Here is a 17,203-nt window from a genome sequence, read left to right as displayed (position 1 = left end):
GTTGGACATTTGGAAGACTTCGTCCCCTGAGAAATATTTGTATCAGATAGAGACTAAAATATCAGAGTGGCAAACAGAGAAAGTTTACCAAACTGGCTTGTAAGTTCACTTAAAGGCATAGTTCAGTGTTTTGGGAACTATGCTTACTCACTTTGTTGGCAAGACTTAGAAGAGAAGATCGATACCACTCTTAAAGAAGTGTGATAAGTATAAGGCTACAGCCAGCAGCTATTGAAGTGGCCAGAAATCTCTAATGGCTTGTCAGATGATCAAATAGTTTTGGAGGTGGGGGTGTTCTGCCATTTCTGTAACTCATAGAAACCCACAACTTGATATTCACACTAATGGTCACATATGTGGTAATCTGAGGGCTGAGTGCTGGACTCTTGGCCTGGTCTAGTTACCAGCCAATCAGCAGAGAGTCTAGTTAGTTACTGGTCCCAAAACTTAGCCCCTGTAATTTTTATACTTTTTTTTTTAGTGGTATCAGTCTTCATATCTAACTCTCAGCAAGAAAACAAATCCGCATGCCTCCCAAAATGTTGAACCACTGCTTTAACGCAATGCAGTTTAAATTGATTATTAAACAAGCTTAGATTATAACTCATACGCTCTCTATTTGTGGCTCCATGTGCCAACCTTTCTAATTTGATCCCTTCAATAGAGCCTCATGTTCTCTTTGTATCAGTATCAAAGATCTCTCTCTCCATTTTGATGACCCACCAGCAACAGTAGTCACGGTTTGTTTCTATGGCAACTCGCGGTGATACAAAATGGAAATTACTTCCTGATTTCGCCTGTATCCCTCCCCGACACATCCTCTTAATTGTTGGTTCACTCACTCACACATTAGACCCACAATTTTCCCCTTTTCAGCTGTCAGTGGAAACTGCCGGCTGTGTCCTTCAAGATTTCTTAAATTATTTTGCAGTGACATCAATCATAACCGCTGGGTGCTCAGAGAGAGAATATAAATACAGTGTTCTCTGTTGCATTACATCCCCAATTGTAAGTCAGGGCTGGTTTGATTGCAGCTCGTGTGCTAATCTAGAAGGCAAAACAAAGCACTCCAGAAAAGGTCTTGCCTCAAAACATGCGCTTGCTGAATTTCTAGTAGGTGCACTGTGGTTATGACATTTACCAAGAACATTTCATGACTTCTAAACATGGGTGATCCTCACTTCATTGAAGCCCATTAACACTAAACAGAAAACAAGTCCTCTAGCTTCTCACAGATGCATTTAAATCGATCCAAGTGAGGTTGTATCTTGAAATATGTTTGCAGTGAACGCTCACACTCGTGGGGACTTCTGTAAACATCACATTATCTCGACCAAGCCTATGAAGTTTCAGGGATATGACTAATACATGAAGAATTCATAAAGCTTGCCAGATTCTTTCTGGACGCTTAAACCCTGTTGCTGATTTGCTCTTTTGAAGTCTTTCTGCTTGGCAGTGTGTCTCATTAACAGGGCTGTTTCAACAAGGCTCACTGATGTGGGAGTATATTGCATAGGAAGAGAGGGACACTGGAGAATGGAGATCTATTGGCGTAGAAATCAATGGTTATCATGTCAGGCAGATGCTTGCTCCTCTCATTCACAGCGTCAGGACTATTGGAAAGGACTCATAGTGTTTGATTATTGCTTAGGCCATTTTTATCCCTGAAAAGCTTTCTGCGCCTTGACGTGTGTCTCATTCAGGCCTGTTTCCTGTTTTGTGTTGATTTTACGACAAAAAACAGAAGCATTCATTCACTTTTTCCAGTACGTGACGATAACTAAATGATAAATCTGCACCGTGAGACAGCGGATAGATCAGACAGTGGAATTTAGATGTAACGTGAAGTTTTACTCACATACACAGAAATACACACTGGTGCTGTCAGTGCAATTGATCTTTTGAGCAAGGCTACAGTACACTGCAGTGTTTTGGTTTATTAGGTATCAGTGATGATGCTTTGTTTTGAATAGAATTCCCTAATAAAATTCACTCTTCACAGCTGTTTTTCACCAAAAACAGCATTTCAGTTTTAAGCCATGTATCATAATTAATTTTCATCTTTTACCAAGTTGTTTTTAGATCTGTGTAAAGTGTCCTCCAGGTGATATCACTTACAAATTCAATTCATTAACTCTGAGTAACTCCCCCACAAAAATGAGGCCTGTTTACAGTTTTGGAATATAAAACAATTCGCCTTCCTCTTCCCACAAAGTGACCTTTAACGCCTTTCAACCCTTTGTTTTAATCAGAGGAAAACAAATGGTGCTGAAGCAGTAGTGCTGCACAGCTGCCAGTTATAGTAACACTAATTAAGTGCTTGTCAGTGCAAACATCTGTCAAGTAGGTTTTCATTTGCAGCTTTTCAGACACAAAATTTAAGATGTCTTCAGAAATGATTCATTTCTCTTCATTTTTTCGCTCATTGTTCTTTATGTGGGTTGACTTGATGTTATGTTAATATTTTGTTGATCTTCATCTTAAAGAGATTAAGTAGCGGAATTGCAAATGAAACGGATATAAAAAATAAAGTTGCTGCCAGAATTTTATGTAGGACATTTGTTATGTTTTGGCGTTTAGTTTGTGTTGCCTCATTACAATCAAACCAGGACTGGTAAGAAAAATAATAAGAGACATCCATGTGTGATTATTTTATCCACTCACAACATCCCAGTTGATTCGTCATGCAGCTAAAAATGTATTCTTTCACAATCTATATTAATATCGTGATGTAAAATTACATTTGCCTTTCTAGAGGATTTTCTCTATGTTATTTTAAATGTAGCTCAGTGTGATTGTTGGACCAAACTGTGTATACTTTGTCTTTTTGTTGAACTGTTTAAACATGAGTCACTGCTGGCTCAGATGTTCAGACAGAAGTGTTCAGGTGGCACATTTATATGATTCTCACCTGTTTTTGAGTGTCGTCGTTCTCATCTTCCCAGTGGAAGCAAACTGAGGGAGCAAATGCTCCAGAGCTCCAATAAGCTGCTCCAAACATGCTTAATCTCGCTGTGAGAATGGACAAGGCCACAACAGAGCAGTTAGAGTGGGAGTAGAAGTACAGCATAAATACAGGCTTGAGAAATGGACTGAGACGCCTGATAAACATGCTTGTGCCATAAAGCTGTCATTCCCTTGTCACTGCAAAGGCAAACAGAGAAAAGACTGAGCCTGTGCTCTCTCTGCTCTCCTTTTACCGAATGACAAGATGACAGTTGTCAGCTGATTGGATGGCAGGGACAGACTACGTGTTCCTGACAGCTCTCAGCATTTACTGTTGATAAAGTCATCAATACCTCTGCTGCTCATCAGCACTGCTGTTTGTAGAAGATTAGCAGGACACACTGCACTCATATGTGCGCTGTATGTTCTTTTTTTTTTTACCAACTTACCACCACATTTAAGCACCAAAAATTCAGTATTCTAAAAAGTAAGCTGTTGTTTGCCTGTGAAAATAAAGTTGCACATGTTTTAATAGTATAAAAATAAACACTTAAGTTATATTTGTTTCCTGCATGCTTGTTTGTGCCCAGGAATTTGGATTCATGACATACCTTAGAGAGCCCAAGCTCTCCCAATTTGTAAGTGCAAGTCTTTCAAACCACTAACCTTAAAATCACAGCTGTGAAGCGCTTCTAATTTTGACACTGCAGAAATTGGCCAAGACAATATGAACAATGGCTGGAGCTCAAGCACTTGACAGGGTTTGAATAGTATATTCACAGAAGCAAAGTGCTGGTTTTCATAGACGGGATAGTTGTGTTTGATGTTGAAACACATTTTCTGTCTTGCCATTGTTTATGTGGATTTAGCCGGGCATTTCTGAATCAGACAATAGTATTATGGTTTCACATCACTGTGTTCTGCTCCTTTGTGTTTTTACCAAAGCTGGGTCAAAATGTTACTTGAAATCCCCATTGGATTACTAACAGTAGCATTTTCAGCGAGTGCTTACAGGCCACTTTATTCCATATGAAAATGCTAACCTCCACCATATGGTTTAATAAAGACAGACATTTCTTTCAGAATATACTAATATAAGATTGTAGCTTTTACCAATCTTAACTCTCAGAGTCTAATGACAGCTCATCTGTCTCACTGTGTTATTTTCTGCTTTCTTTTTGTGTCTGCAGTCCCTCCAGTGTTGTCAGTGTCCCAGCAGTCCTTCAATGCCACAGCTGACTACCAGGAGTCAGTCACCTTTACTTGCATCACCTCTGGTTCTCCTGACCCTGTGGTCACATGGCACAGGTGAGAGTACCTTCTCCTACTAGAGAGAGATATTGGACAGAAAAAAAAAACACATCAGGCTTTGAAAACTTGTGGTTTGTCAAAGATGAAGGATAAGAAGTGTTAGTATTAATCTGCTGCTGTAACAGGCTCCACTCTTCAAGGGAAGCTTTCCCATCCCCATCACCACCCATAACCATTACAAATGTTTTTATCTCCATTGTGCATATATGTGTTAATGTTTCCTTTTAAAAAAAATGCCTATATATGTACAATTGTAATTTTTTGGTCACAGATCAAGCAGATATGCTTTCACAGTTCTAGCAGACGAATTTATAGTCCGCCCTCGCACATTGCCCTCAGCAACCAGACAATAATATCACATGCCACATAGCAACAGTGTGAAAATTTGCACCTGGAGAGCATTTGACACCCCACTATCCGCTCTACAGCTCAGCATCGAGTAATTAGCTTGCACGCTTGTACCCACTCAGTAGCCAATCGTGACAGGCTATTTGCACCTGGGCATGTATTGATAGCACTTTACTGGCATTCCTGTGTTCATACTTTCATATTCCAAAGTTCATTTAGTATAAATCAGTTACACCATACATTACTGCTGACTGTTCGTAAAGCACACTGTAGCTGCACTTGCATGGATTTGAAACTTTCTTGAACTAATCCATTCCAGTCGACAGCATGTTAACTTTTTTCCATTGTACCTTTAATTTATTGATAATCAGATCAAATGAGGTTGCACTTGCAATGTGTTTCCATGCAACAATGATGTAACTTTGACATGATGCATGGTTGACAATAGACATCAGACATAGTTTCTACAGTGATGTATTTCACACCTCAGGTGTTTCTGTAAGTTGTTTTTCATGCTGTACTGAAATGAATGGAAATCAATGGCTGCCTGGAAGGAACTATAGGAAAACACATTCTAAGTATGATTTGAAAAATGGACGTAGTGTAGGCACTGAAGCATAAAATGTTTGGCAAAGTGTGGCAGCATTGTCCTTCAAATATCACTATTCTTAACTTCATTTTGTAGAAGAGCTCAGAAGTCTGTTTTTCTTTTTCTAACTTAAAATTTCTCAAAATTTCCTCTTTAACAGAGGAAGGAAAGAATAAAGTCGTGGCTGGTAAAAGAACACTTACATATAGCTCTGAATTGCATATAATAACCCATAGCAACGTTTAAGTGTGAAGTCTTAAACACCTACACTTAGCTTTCATGCTTAGCAATTTGAGGTTGTTATATCCGGTCTTTAACTTTCATGTTTCGTGGTTTTTATTGAAGAGTAGAAGGGTTTAATTGTACTGCAGCTGCTTTGTTTTTTCTTTTAGTTTTTTTTTTTTGTAGTTTTCCAGAATTTGCATTGTGCAGTTTCCACAAGGTTCAAGTGCACAGCTTGTGATCAGCAGGCATAAAACAGAGGCACAGTCAGAACTGCTGGAGTAAATTTAATAGATAAATATGCAGAAAATTGCGCTTTGCCTGCTGACATGGTGACATTAATGCACATTTGCGCACAAACACATTCACAACAGGATCTTTGACAGAAGTAAAAGACTGAAAAAAAATGGCAGGAGGCACCTTAATTACTAAAATTTGTTGTTTGTATTGGTGTCAAATTCAGTTAAATATTCACTCTAACTCCAAATTGTTTCTGAAGTTCATTAATTTCTCTTGAGCTTTTCTTGCTCAATAATTACTAGTCTATTTGCAATACTACAAACATGCAGTTTAGATTTTCCGTAAGCAATGTCAGTGCCACACTGTTTTTTTTGTTTTTTTTTAGAGCACGCAAGGTAAAGAGCGTACAAACAGCGATGTTGAATGAGTCAGATTATGTGCATCAGAAGGTAAACAAGATAAGATGCTCATCACCATCAACTGAGAGGTCACATGTTCAAGCATTTGACCTGGTGACAGGAACATTGTAAAACTACTTTATAGTAAACTGAGAAATATGCATTTAGAGTGGTGAGGTGCACCACTCCTGTATTTAATGTGACAGTGTCTCCAAGAGTAATACAGACGTAATGAGAACTGAAGCGTCTTTGTAGTAGTTTGAAAGAGAAGTCGGTCATGGCAGAAAAAGTGAGGCACATGTGTCACTTTGCGAAGTACAAACAAAATTTAAAGACCCTGCACAGCTGGAAACAACCTCAACTTTGTAAGTCTCATTCATCTTGCTCTCCATTTTCCACCCAAACAGAAATTATATTTACTCCAGGGTGTGCTGGCTTGTCTTTTCAGAAGCAGAGCAAAATGTGATTTTAATGATTTAACAGCATGCATAATACAACACAGCAAATTTCACAGTAGTAATGGGTAAGAGCAGGTGTATTGATTCATTTTTACCTTCATATTGAGACTATCCATGTGACAGCTTTGTTCTTACATGATTATTTCACTCAATATATCTATTTTGTATTGCAGCAGGAAATTGAGTTATGTTATGTGTGGTACTTACAAAAGGTAATTGACGTGAGAAACCTGCTCATCCCAGACTTAGAAAGAAGGAGACGTACTGAAGGATTCAAAGTTGTGTGTTGACACTCTGATCAGTCTCTTGTTCTGCGAGCTGGAGCTAAAAACTGATCCTCAGATTCGGCGATCGTGACCAAATAAGGAAACTGTCTCTGCAGAATTGCGTTCCTCTTTAGTGGAGCAGTTTTTATTCTGATAGAACAGGATTATATAAAACTGGATGGTGCAGCACAGCTAATAAGCTTCAATAGCTTCTTCCATTATGGACTCCTTGATTCTCTGGAAATTTTGCATGAACTGACCTATCCCACCGTGATTGAATTGTTTTTGCCGCTTACTTTTTTAAAATCCTGGCTTAATGCAGTGTAAAGCATTCGTCAAGGGCAGACGACTGCCTCTCACTTTAGAGATGACATCACCTCCACTGTATATCAACACTGGTCTGAACGTCTGCAGTGTCCACTGACTGTCAAACCTTACAGTGTGTTCTCCTTCGTTTCCCAGGTCAGTGAGTCCTACGTGTCAGTGCGAGACTAGGAGAATTAAAATGCGCACATCACAACAAAAGAATTGGCTCAGGCGTAAACAACAATCACAACCCAATTTAGTTTTTCTTTTGATGTCACCTCTCCCAGCGATCTCCAGCCTCCCAGTTGCATTTCCTGTCAATGTGAGATTTTGCCTCGTCCTCTGTGCATCTTGGGTAATGGACTACCTGTCAGCAGTCAGTCGGTATAATGACATTCAGTGCTGCAGTCCGTCCTGCACTGTCCGTTCTAAAGATGAAGCCTCTCTTCATTTCCTCTTTGGCTCGCTAGAGTTATTATTACTTGGCTTTGGTGTTTCTTCCGTCGACTTTCAATTATCCTCCCTCTCGCTCTTCCTACAGTACAGTGAGGCTGGGGCATGGGCCCCGCTACACAGTATCACAGCATTTGTGCCAGAGTCTAGAAATCTCCACATTTGAAATCCCCAAATTGAGTAGGCTTTGTTTCTCATTCACACAGACTATGCAGTGGGAGACCATAGAGAGAAGGCTAAATATATTTAGATGGTATGCATTATTCTAAGCTCTGTCTTTTTATCGCTTTTGAATTTAATTTTTACAATAGCTTATGAGGTCAAAAAAACAGAGTGCCAGTTTCAGATTGAGGGCATTATCATCCACATCAAATGAAAAGGTAAAAAAAAAAATGTAGTTTTAGATTTATTCCTCATTTCTCAGGGTTAAAATAGTACTTGGGCGAATTAATAATAAATAACAACTGATAATATTGCTTCCAAAGCTGTGACTCATAACCATCAGCTCAAGTATTTATTTATTATATTTTTCTTCATATCCTTTTATCCAAAGCTATAATCTCTTTTATTTTTAAGTGTTATTCTTCCATGGAAACTCAGTTGAGAATGCATGCCCTGCTCTGGACACACAGATTAAAGGAGAAGAGAACATTACTTATTCATTTTCCCTATCTGGATTTTCTCAGCTGATGCAGGAGTTCAAACCACTTATCTCGCAGCCACAACACACGCCTGCATCTCTGACCTCTAGACCGTCAACTTTGTTTCCACTGGATCAATTTGCGAATTCTTCTCTCATTCTTCTGATCCTATCTTAAAAAGATAGTTCGCTTTCTCAATGATTTAACACATTGTTGTACTACAGATGAGTCTCATTCATGGAGGCCTTTTTATCTACCTTTGTGCAGTTTAATGTTACATTGATCAATGCATTACAGAGTTTAATTTTCTAACTTGTTTGGATGTCTGTGAGATTAAGTAGCAGCTTCATTTGAATGGTCAGGAGGTTTGAATGTTTAGCACTCATTAGAAAATTGAAAGTAAAAATTCATATTTGTCCTACATGACTGTGGGTGCAGGTAAACTTCATGAGAAATCTCAGTTCTTTAGTGACAATAGCGGCTTTGAAAATGCACTTGTTAACCACCCGTGCATCTTTTGAGGAGTTTAAAGATGGATTTCTATCTGTTTTCATTGTTGTTGCTGCTTGATCCTATAGACATTCGGTAATTGAGCTAATCATTTACCTTTATCCTACATGCAGATGGCATTTAAAAGCACTCATGAGTTTGTCTATATCTGTGTAAGCATGGGAAAAAAGTCACATTTCCCCAAAAACTAAATGATCCCTTTCACCTTACAGATTACACGGCTGGTTAAGCAGCTCCAAATAAACAAACGGGGGAGGCAGCAAACCTGCTTCACACCATTATGCTGCTGCTATGAAGCTTAAATATAGACATAGATCAATTTAGCAGCTGCTTTTTCCTGACAAATTTCCCTTCAGAGTCCAATAAGAAAAAGACATTAAGTCAGAAGTGTATTCGACACCACACTGGAGTCATTTTGTGACTGCTGCAGTCCATAACAGAATACACACAACAACACAAGTGAGCTCCAACGAGACTCAAGCACTGACTGAGAATATGAAGATGTTTTCTGCTTGGCAGAGTTTGAGAAGTCATAGCATGTGAAGAATTATGATGGCACACTACAAATGATTCACTGAACTATGGTTATTTCAATTGTAGTATGATATATCTATCCAAAACAATACTTCATCAGGCTTGAAAGGGTTTCTATAAAAAGTGCTGTCATGTTTTTCACCTGTTTATGTGCTATAGATAGAAATAGCTCCGAAGTCAAACTGTCTGCAGTTAGCCTTTCTTTTATGGGATCAGCTGACATCCAGAGTGCTAAGATTGTACATCTGTAACATCAGACACGTGCTGCGGTGGGAATTTTACGGAGGCCAGTGTCAGGTGTGAGTTGGCTGCCATATTTTCTTCTCCTCACTCATCTGTGGTGTGTGCTTCTGCTTTCTGTTTGTGCAGGAAAGGGCAGCAGCTGGAGCCATCGGAGCAGTACATTTTCAACAGGCTGGAGGGTGGGCGTAGCATGTTAACCATCCGCAACATCCGACAGGGCGACGGGGGCACCTACTCCTGCAAGGCCACCAACAAGGCAGGGTCTCAGGAAAGAGAGCTCTTCCTCAAAGTGTTTGGTAAGTGTGGGAAGAGTAAGACTAAGAGTAAATGAAGGATCGGATTATCCAAATGATACTGGATCTGATATTGGAATGATAATTTCTCTGATCGTAGAAGGAGAACCATTAAACATTTAACCGTGAGTGAAATACGTGAAATCTCCTCGTCAGCTATAGCCCCTAACATGTGGTTGTTGGCTATGAGTTAGAGTGGTTAGCGTTATAGACAGTTGTGGTCACTGTTAATTAAAAGCAACGTTTAATCTGGCCAACCAAAAATAACACAAAATGTTTCTTATTATGGAAAAAGTCTGTTGTCCTCCAAAGATTTTAAGTATAATAGCATGGCCACAAATTACATGTCATAAAAAACTGTTTTTCAAAAACACAAATGACCAAATATGGTCCTTAGCCCAACACAATAACAGCTGCATCAATATAATATATTTCTCCTGAAAGGAAGTATTTCATTTATTGCTTCATGTTTCAATTACTGGAGTCCTCATAAAAAAATTTCAATTTATGTTTTCATAAACCTGCTGGCTATTTCCTCACAGATCACTCCAATAGTGCTTTTTCCGCTCATGAAAATGTATGGAGATTTGTGCTCTAGTCATCAACATCCTTTCAAGATGTGAGAAGCGCTTGTTCTTCAGAATACTCATTTAAATGAAGAAGTTAAGGGGGAGGGAGGAGTCCTCCTTTTCACCGTGCGACGGGAAAACGCAGTTGTAAGTTAGTTTTATTACCCTTGACAGCAGAGGCGGGACGAGGACAGGCCATTTAAGTGAGACAAGGTGTGTGAGCAGGTGTGTATGTGTTCTTCATTCATGTTTAGGTGTTGCAACACGCTGTGAGACTCAGTGCTTCATACTTAATGTCAGTCATGTTTCCACCAGCTTGTTTGTTTTTCTATATTCCCGAAAACAGAAAATGTCTGCGTTGACCTCCTTCCTTGACAGTTATAGTTTAGCTCACATTTCAGAAGGGCCAACTAAATTACTCTCATTTCCTGAGTACTATTAAAATATCTTAGATGTGACATTTACATTTTGCGCTGTAGGCGTTTAACTTATCATCATATCCAATGATTATAACACTAATATACTGTTAAATTCTATGATCACATACTTCACAAGCAAGCTTCGACAATAGATGCACAAATTTTCTCAAACGTGTATGATTACGTGATTATAGGTGACAAAATGAGCTGAGGCATTCGGATCTTCAGCACAAAATGAGATGAAAGATGTGACAAAGGAAGAGGGAGAATTTATTCTTTGAAGAGAAGAGTTTTCATTTTCCATCAGAGGATAGGGAATGAGCTGCGTAGCTGCAACAGATGCTGGATATTCACTTTCACAGATGGGTTTCAAAATGTAGACCCATGACCATGTGTTGTCACAAACAGGTTATTGTGGCAATTAATTGCTTGAAGCCTGTTTCATTCCCGTTTCACATTCATACACTTCAACACTTTCACATCTGGGGGTCCAGGATCACTGCACTGTGCCGTCTGGCTGCTCTGTCAAATCGCCATAGCAGCCCTTGAGCTGTAAATGCCAGAAGGGTTAGTCCTTCCAGCTACTATCAGTCTTCAGGGATTATGTCAAGTTGTCTTGCCTTTTAGGCTCTGGGTCATTCGGTTCCTTAAACGAAAAAAAAACAACCATTTACACTGTTGAGAAATGGCTGCATAGCATTTCTTGGTCAGTTTTTAGACATGCTAGCAGCGTGGCTCGAGGGACGCTTCATTGATCAGTTCAGCCTGAAATATTTCATCGGCTATTGGACAGATTGCCATGAAATTTTATGTTGACATGTGTGGTCTCTTGAGGAGGAAGCATTCTGACGTCTGCGACCTACAGTTACCCATAACACCCTTGCCCTGCATAGGTCTGCAGTCTTTTACATGTATAGTATTTCTTGGTTAGTGTAACATGGATAAAATTACCATTATACCCACTAATGAATCTACACTCAGTATTTGATTCAGGTTTGATAGCAGAGACTTTTTCATCTATCAGAAGCATCAAAAGTAAATGTCAGGTTTTGGAAAAAGAGCGGGGTGTTTCTTTCTAAGCTCTCCTTTTTAGCAGCAACATTTGGCAGTGATACGGGAGAGATACACATCTCTCTGCAGACAGAAGCCTCACTGTCCTCAGCAGCCATCCACAGTTTGCACCTTTTAGTTCTGTTGTCAGTAGTCTGTGAAATACAGAATCCTCTTTAATGGGTTTTCATAATTTGAAAATAGGGCTGAAGACACCATGGCATTGTTCTCTTTGCGTTTTTCTTTTTGTTGACTAGAAATAGCACAGTGTTCAGTGTTCTTTATGGAAAATGGAAGCAGAACAAGACAAGACAGGCAAATAAAGTAAATTACATCACAGCTCCTGGAAGAAACAGAAAATTACAGACTGAAAATATATATAATAGAGGAACGTCTGAGCTGTGGATTTTTCTGTTAAACCCTCTAAACTTTGTTGAGTTATAGGAGGCATCAGGGACGACTGGAGGGAATCTATGCTGACATTTGCGTTGTGGATCTTTACAGCTCAAAACAACAAAAACACACATTATCGTTATCAGATACATTTACTACCATATTTTGTTTTCTGATATCTGTCAGTGGGAGGGATAAGAGCATCATGTAATGTCAAATATTACCATAGAGGGGATGCAGACACAGTTTATCTGTGTGAGGAGGCCTTTTCCTGCATTAACTGCCAGCTACGAAATGTCAAAGTAAACATTACCAACACTCTTCTTTGCTCTTTTATAAGCCAATAAGTCAAACTGTACCAAAACTGTAGTTATATATACATCAGTTATGTCATTATGTCACTTTCTGCTCTAACACTGACACAATTAATGGCTTTTTCACAGGTTGAGGACAAGATTGAGCCCATTTTTTATTCATAGAGTGCCAGGGCTGACACTATGAGGTGGCTGAACGCAACATTTGCAAGTATAATTATTATAATACCTGTAATTAATATAATAAAGTCTAATTATAGTTATTAACTAATGTCAGAGTAAAAGAACAATTGTTTTTTTAATTACACCGGGTTAAAAAGAAACTTACAGAAGTTCATTTAAATTTACAAATCAAACTGAAAAGAATAAACTCTGCTCTGTAAAAATACCCCAAACCTGGAAGGTCAAATTAATTCTGGATTTTTATCTTTTAGCACACAAATGCTTCTCAGTTCTGTCTCATTTAGAGTTGAAATGTTTTAGATAATGTGTTATTAATAATGTTCCCTGCAGAGTGGTTTTTTGCACCGTGCTTGATAAATGAGACATTTTCCATTTAATATTTGCATGATGAAGGGCATCTGGGGCAAAACGGCTGCAGATAAGGTGGTGATGAAGAACTGGTTCAGACCGGTCTCTGTGCTATTAACAGTTTTATCTGTGCGTGTGTATGGGAGTGGGATGGTTTTGAATGAGTGTTTGTGGTGTCTTACTGAGTGAAAGTGTCTATTTACATGTGTATTTCAGAAACCAAAAGCCATTATGAGCTTTAATAGATGTGGATGATCATCTAAAGTGCTCCTCACATCTTCCTCTCTGCAGAAATCATCTTAACAAGTCATTTAGTCTCATTAAGAGGCTTTAAAGCTTATTTTTTTTAGAAGAAGAAAAACTTCAATGGGTTGAGATCATTTCACTTGTTCCCTCTGCAGCTTCCTTTTGTCTTGACACAAGACAGAATCAGGCAGATTGTTGCACTATTATCAAGAAAATGCCACTTGATTCTGGCTGATTTTTGAAGTCACATTATTTGTTTTTGAAACAACTGAAATTATCCTTGCTTTCTGGCAAATCTGCTTGACTTGTTTTAGGAAAACAAGATTTTAGAACTCAACTGTAGACTAAATAACTCATTAGGGTGGTTGTTTTAGGTTTTTGGTGGTGGCGCTGAAATTGTAGGAGATTTCTGTTTATTGTTAAAAGATAATTCTCATTTATGTAAATCTAGGGCTTGTTTTGTAGTTTTAGACATCATTCCCATCACAAGGTTAATTGCTGAGATCTCAGAACACATACAAATTGCTAAAACAATGTCTGATGTGGAAAGACACACTAGTAGTCAGACATTCAAATGGTTTTAAACAAAACCCTGCATTATCCAAACATACTTGAAAGACAAAATGACGGGGATGGACAAATTATTACTCTGATTGTCCATTGTAAACATTCAACACAGCTCACAGTGAGAGACTAATGGAGCATTGTTTTAGTTCGTGCACTGGAGTTCCACTTACTGATCAGCATTAGCTGCACCACCCCACTCTCTGCCTTTAGGAGTTGTTGGCTTGACGAGTCTAATGTTCATGTACCAGGGTTAAAATCTGATAGAGAGGCATAAGGTTTAGTTGAGGTGAACTAACACAGTGGTTGGTTAAGGATCTGTTATTAGTAATTTAGTCTATTCACTGCAGGCTCTTGCGTTTATAGTGATATGTGTGTGTGCACCTGTGTGTTTGTGTGACTCCATGTTTTGACAAGCTCCCAAAATCCCTCGAGATGGCTCCTCCACCCCAAGGTTGAAGCCATGTGAAATTGCCAAACGCTCCTTAGATCCCCCCTGGGCGGTGTTAAAAGCCTTCAGTACAGAAGTCCCTGTTTTCCATTCACTTCCTTTTCCTTTTGGATTTTATGACATGCTACTTTGCAAGCGCCCTGTTAGGGATTTAAGAGCCGTGTGTGTGTGGAGAAAAAAAGAAGCAATCCATGATTCATGTGACATGCTCTGTGCCCTTGACATGCATGGTGTTTCAGGGCTTCCTTAGAGCATCTTATCAGGAGGAGGCAAGCAGGGAACGGCCCCGAACGGCACGCTTTCCAGCACTTATCGTGGTGCTTGCTCTGCGTCAAAAGTGAATCACACGGTGCTGGAGAGGCATCCGTCCAGACAAAAATCTATATTTATTTAGAACAAGAAAGGTGGAACGCGCACAGAGGTAGAGGCAGATTTGATGTGTTTAAAACTTTAGCAAAGTCAGTTTATGTGTTGTCATCTAGGCCAAGGAATCTGCACAAAATGGGCCAGAGGGCATGTGTTCCCACTATGCTAGACCTAGAGAGTATGACTGCAGTATATAAATGATCTTGGCCTAGACTGTCACTCCCAAAATCCCTCATCAGCTCTGTGCTTAAACCCCGTGGTATAGCCTTCATCTCTCCTCCCTTATGAGTTAGATCTTTGACAATTTCACTCCTGCACACCATTTTACTTTCTCGCCCCCCCCCCCCCCCACCCACCGGCGTCTCAGTCTGTTCTTCTTTACTCATCTAATTTTTTTCTCTTATTCACTTCCTCTCTCCCCCCTCCTTGTCCTCTGTGGCCTGCAGTCCAGCCCCATATCACCCAGCTGAAAAACGTGACAGCGGTGGAGGGCAGCGCCGCCATGATCTCCTGCGTGGCTGAGGGCGAGCCTCTGCCCGACATTTCCTGGAGGAGAGCCAGCGACGGCCAGACCTTTGTGGACGGAGACAAGGTAGGAACTGCCAGAGAGTCCATCTGGTTGTGTGTGCATGTGTGTGTGCAGCTTTAGATTTATTTGCAAAGCATCCACAGTTACAGTTTTCATGCAGCAAAAGCAGTATTCATCAATACATGTATGTTTTTTCCCTATCTAACCCTATTTCTGTCCTTATGGTAACTGTCACTATTTTTATTTATGTCGAGAAAAATGGACTGTGCTTGGTGTGGTTGAGTACTAAAAGAAATAGCTGACATGAACAGGTAATTACTTGTATATGTCCTCATAAAAATAAAAGCAGGCATAATCATTCCCATCTGCCAAACATGAAATGTTGCAATTACACCCATTTATTGCCAGCAGTGCTGCTCAGGGCCTGTCTGCAGGCAGATGCTAATAATATTCACATTCAAGAGTTGATGATTGGTCCTCGTCTGCTCTTGGAGTGCATTTGCTTTTCTACACTAAAACTGACATATGAAACCTCAAAGACTTTTATAATTTCAAAGCTGCTCTCAAAGAATATATGCACATTCACCTTGGTCGGTGTTTTTTTTTTTCAGGGAGTGTTTAAATCTCTCTACTTTGCTGAGATTATTATCTCAGGGGAAATCAGCACACACATTTATTTTGATTAGCTCTCAGCACAAGGAAACAGCAAGAACCTTGAAATTTTCAGGGCAAATGTGAATACTTTCAGTTTACACTTTGATTTGTACCTCCCTTTGACACTGTGACACTTTTTATGTAATCCGACATAAGAAACTGAAAAGATACTAAGCTTATGTTGTGTATTTTTCTCTCATCATCCATTATTCACTTTGTCCACAAGACGAGCTTTGCATATAAGAAATTGAATGAGCTTGGAAAAGTAATTACTCCTGAATGAGCTGCCATCAATGTCAGAACCATAGGCACTTCCTATTATAGCTTCCCAGCTAAAGCTTTCAGAGAAGCTGTTAAAAAAAAAAAATCCACACATGAAAAAAAAAAAGAGAAAAACAAAGATGGCAGCCATTCTTTTGCTCAGGAAAAAGGTCACCGCAGAGATAAATGAATGTGTGCATTGGCTCGAATCGCTCGGGTTGATAAATCACAGCCAAAAATGAGAGTAAGTGCTTCTCTTCCCACAGCAAATGCAATTATGGAAATGCGTAGTGCAAACCAACACACCTAAACATACGCAAAGACAAACATGGCTTATGCCGCACGAGGTGTGATGAATGGCCGTAGTCATTTAGGTTTAAGGCAGGATGTTCCTCTCTCAATTTGCTTTCCAATCTGCACACACTCCTCTCTTGTTGAAAGACATTAAGCTTCAAAGGGCTTACTTTTACTCACTGCATAATGTTGCTTCCATTTTTCTCATTCTTTGTCAACTAACACTGTGACCCTCGGTAAAAGAACATAATGGGATGCAGTTCCTGGAATTTAATTATGAACTGAGGTAGGCAACGAGTCGGATTATTGTTACACTCCTCTGGTACTGTTTTGCTTATGAGCAAGGTTAGAAAACTGCGCTGTAGCCTCTGTTCTATTCATGCAAAACATCCAAGGTTGACAAGTTAGTGACATTAAAAGTCTGTACTTTTGCTGAGATGACTGTTGCAAAGATTGATGCACCGCATGTGGTTCAATAGACTCAAACTTTACTGGAACTTTTAACCTGTTCCTCAGCTATTCAGATGTCAAGCTCGGAAGTGTACTTGTGTTGATTTGAGCTCTTATGAAAAGACATTTTGCAGTTAGACCTTCAAAAAGCAGACTCCCACACCCACTGAGATTATTGTTTTGTATTCTGTTTGATATCTGGTCACAAAAGCAGCAGCAGACACAGTGGAAAATAGATAATAGTAATGTTTAGCTGGTTTTGCTGTTGCGTCCTGTGTGAAACCCCTAGCTGGCCTCCGTTTCCCTGAACCTGAAAGCCATTATTAAATGTCATTTTGTTGTTGTCAGGTGATA

The 17,203-nt window shown here is 39.4% G+C and overlaps 1 protein-coding gene across 1 annotated transcript in view; it reads left to right on the top strand.

The window, feature by feature from the left end:
- LOC121178232 (neural cell adhesion molecule 2-like) overlaps window positions 1–17,203 on the top strand; it is a 224,610-nt gene that overhangs the window by 169,080 nt on the left and 38,327 nt on the right. The window contains exons 6-8 of the mRNA XM_041032794.1: window positions 4,137–4,254; window positions 9,592–9,761; window positions 15,108–15,253. Coding sequence (XP_040888728.1) covers window positions 4,137–4,254; window positions 9,592–9,761; window positions 15,108–15,253 — 434 coding nt within the window. The remainder of the gene's footprint in view (window positions 1–4,136; window positions 4,255–9,591; window positions 9,762–15,107; window positions 15,254–17,203) is intronic.

Source organism: Toxotes jaculatrix, chromosome 24 (assembly GCF_017976425.1).
Source record: "Toxotes jaculatrix isolate fToxJac2 chromosome 24, fToxJac2.pri, whole genome shotgun sequence".
NCBI classification, from domain to species: domain Eukaryota; kingdom Metazoa; phylum Chordata; class Actinopteri; family Toxotidae; genus Toxotes; species Toxotes jaculatrix.
The sequence above is the reverse complement of the archived record's forward strand: the minus strand, read 5'-3'. Positions and strand labels throughout refer to the sequence as shown.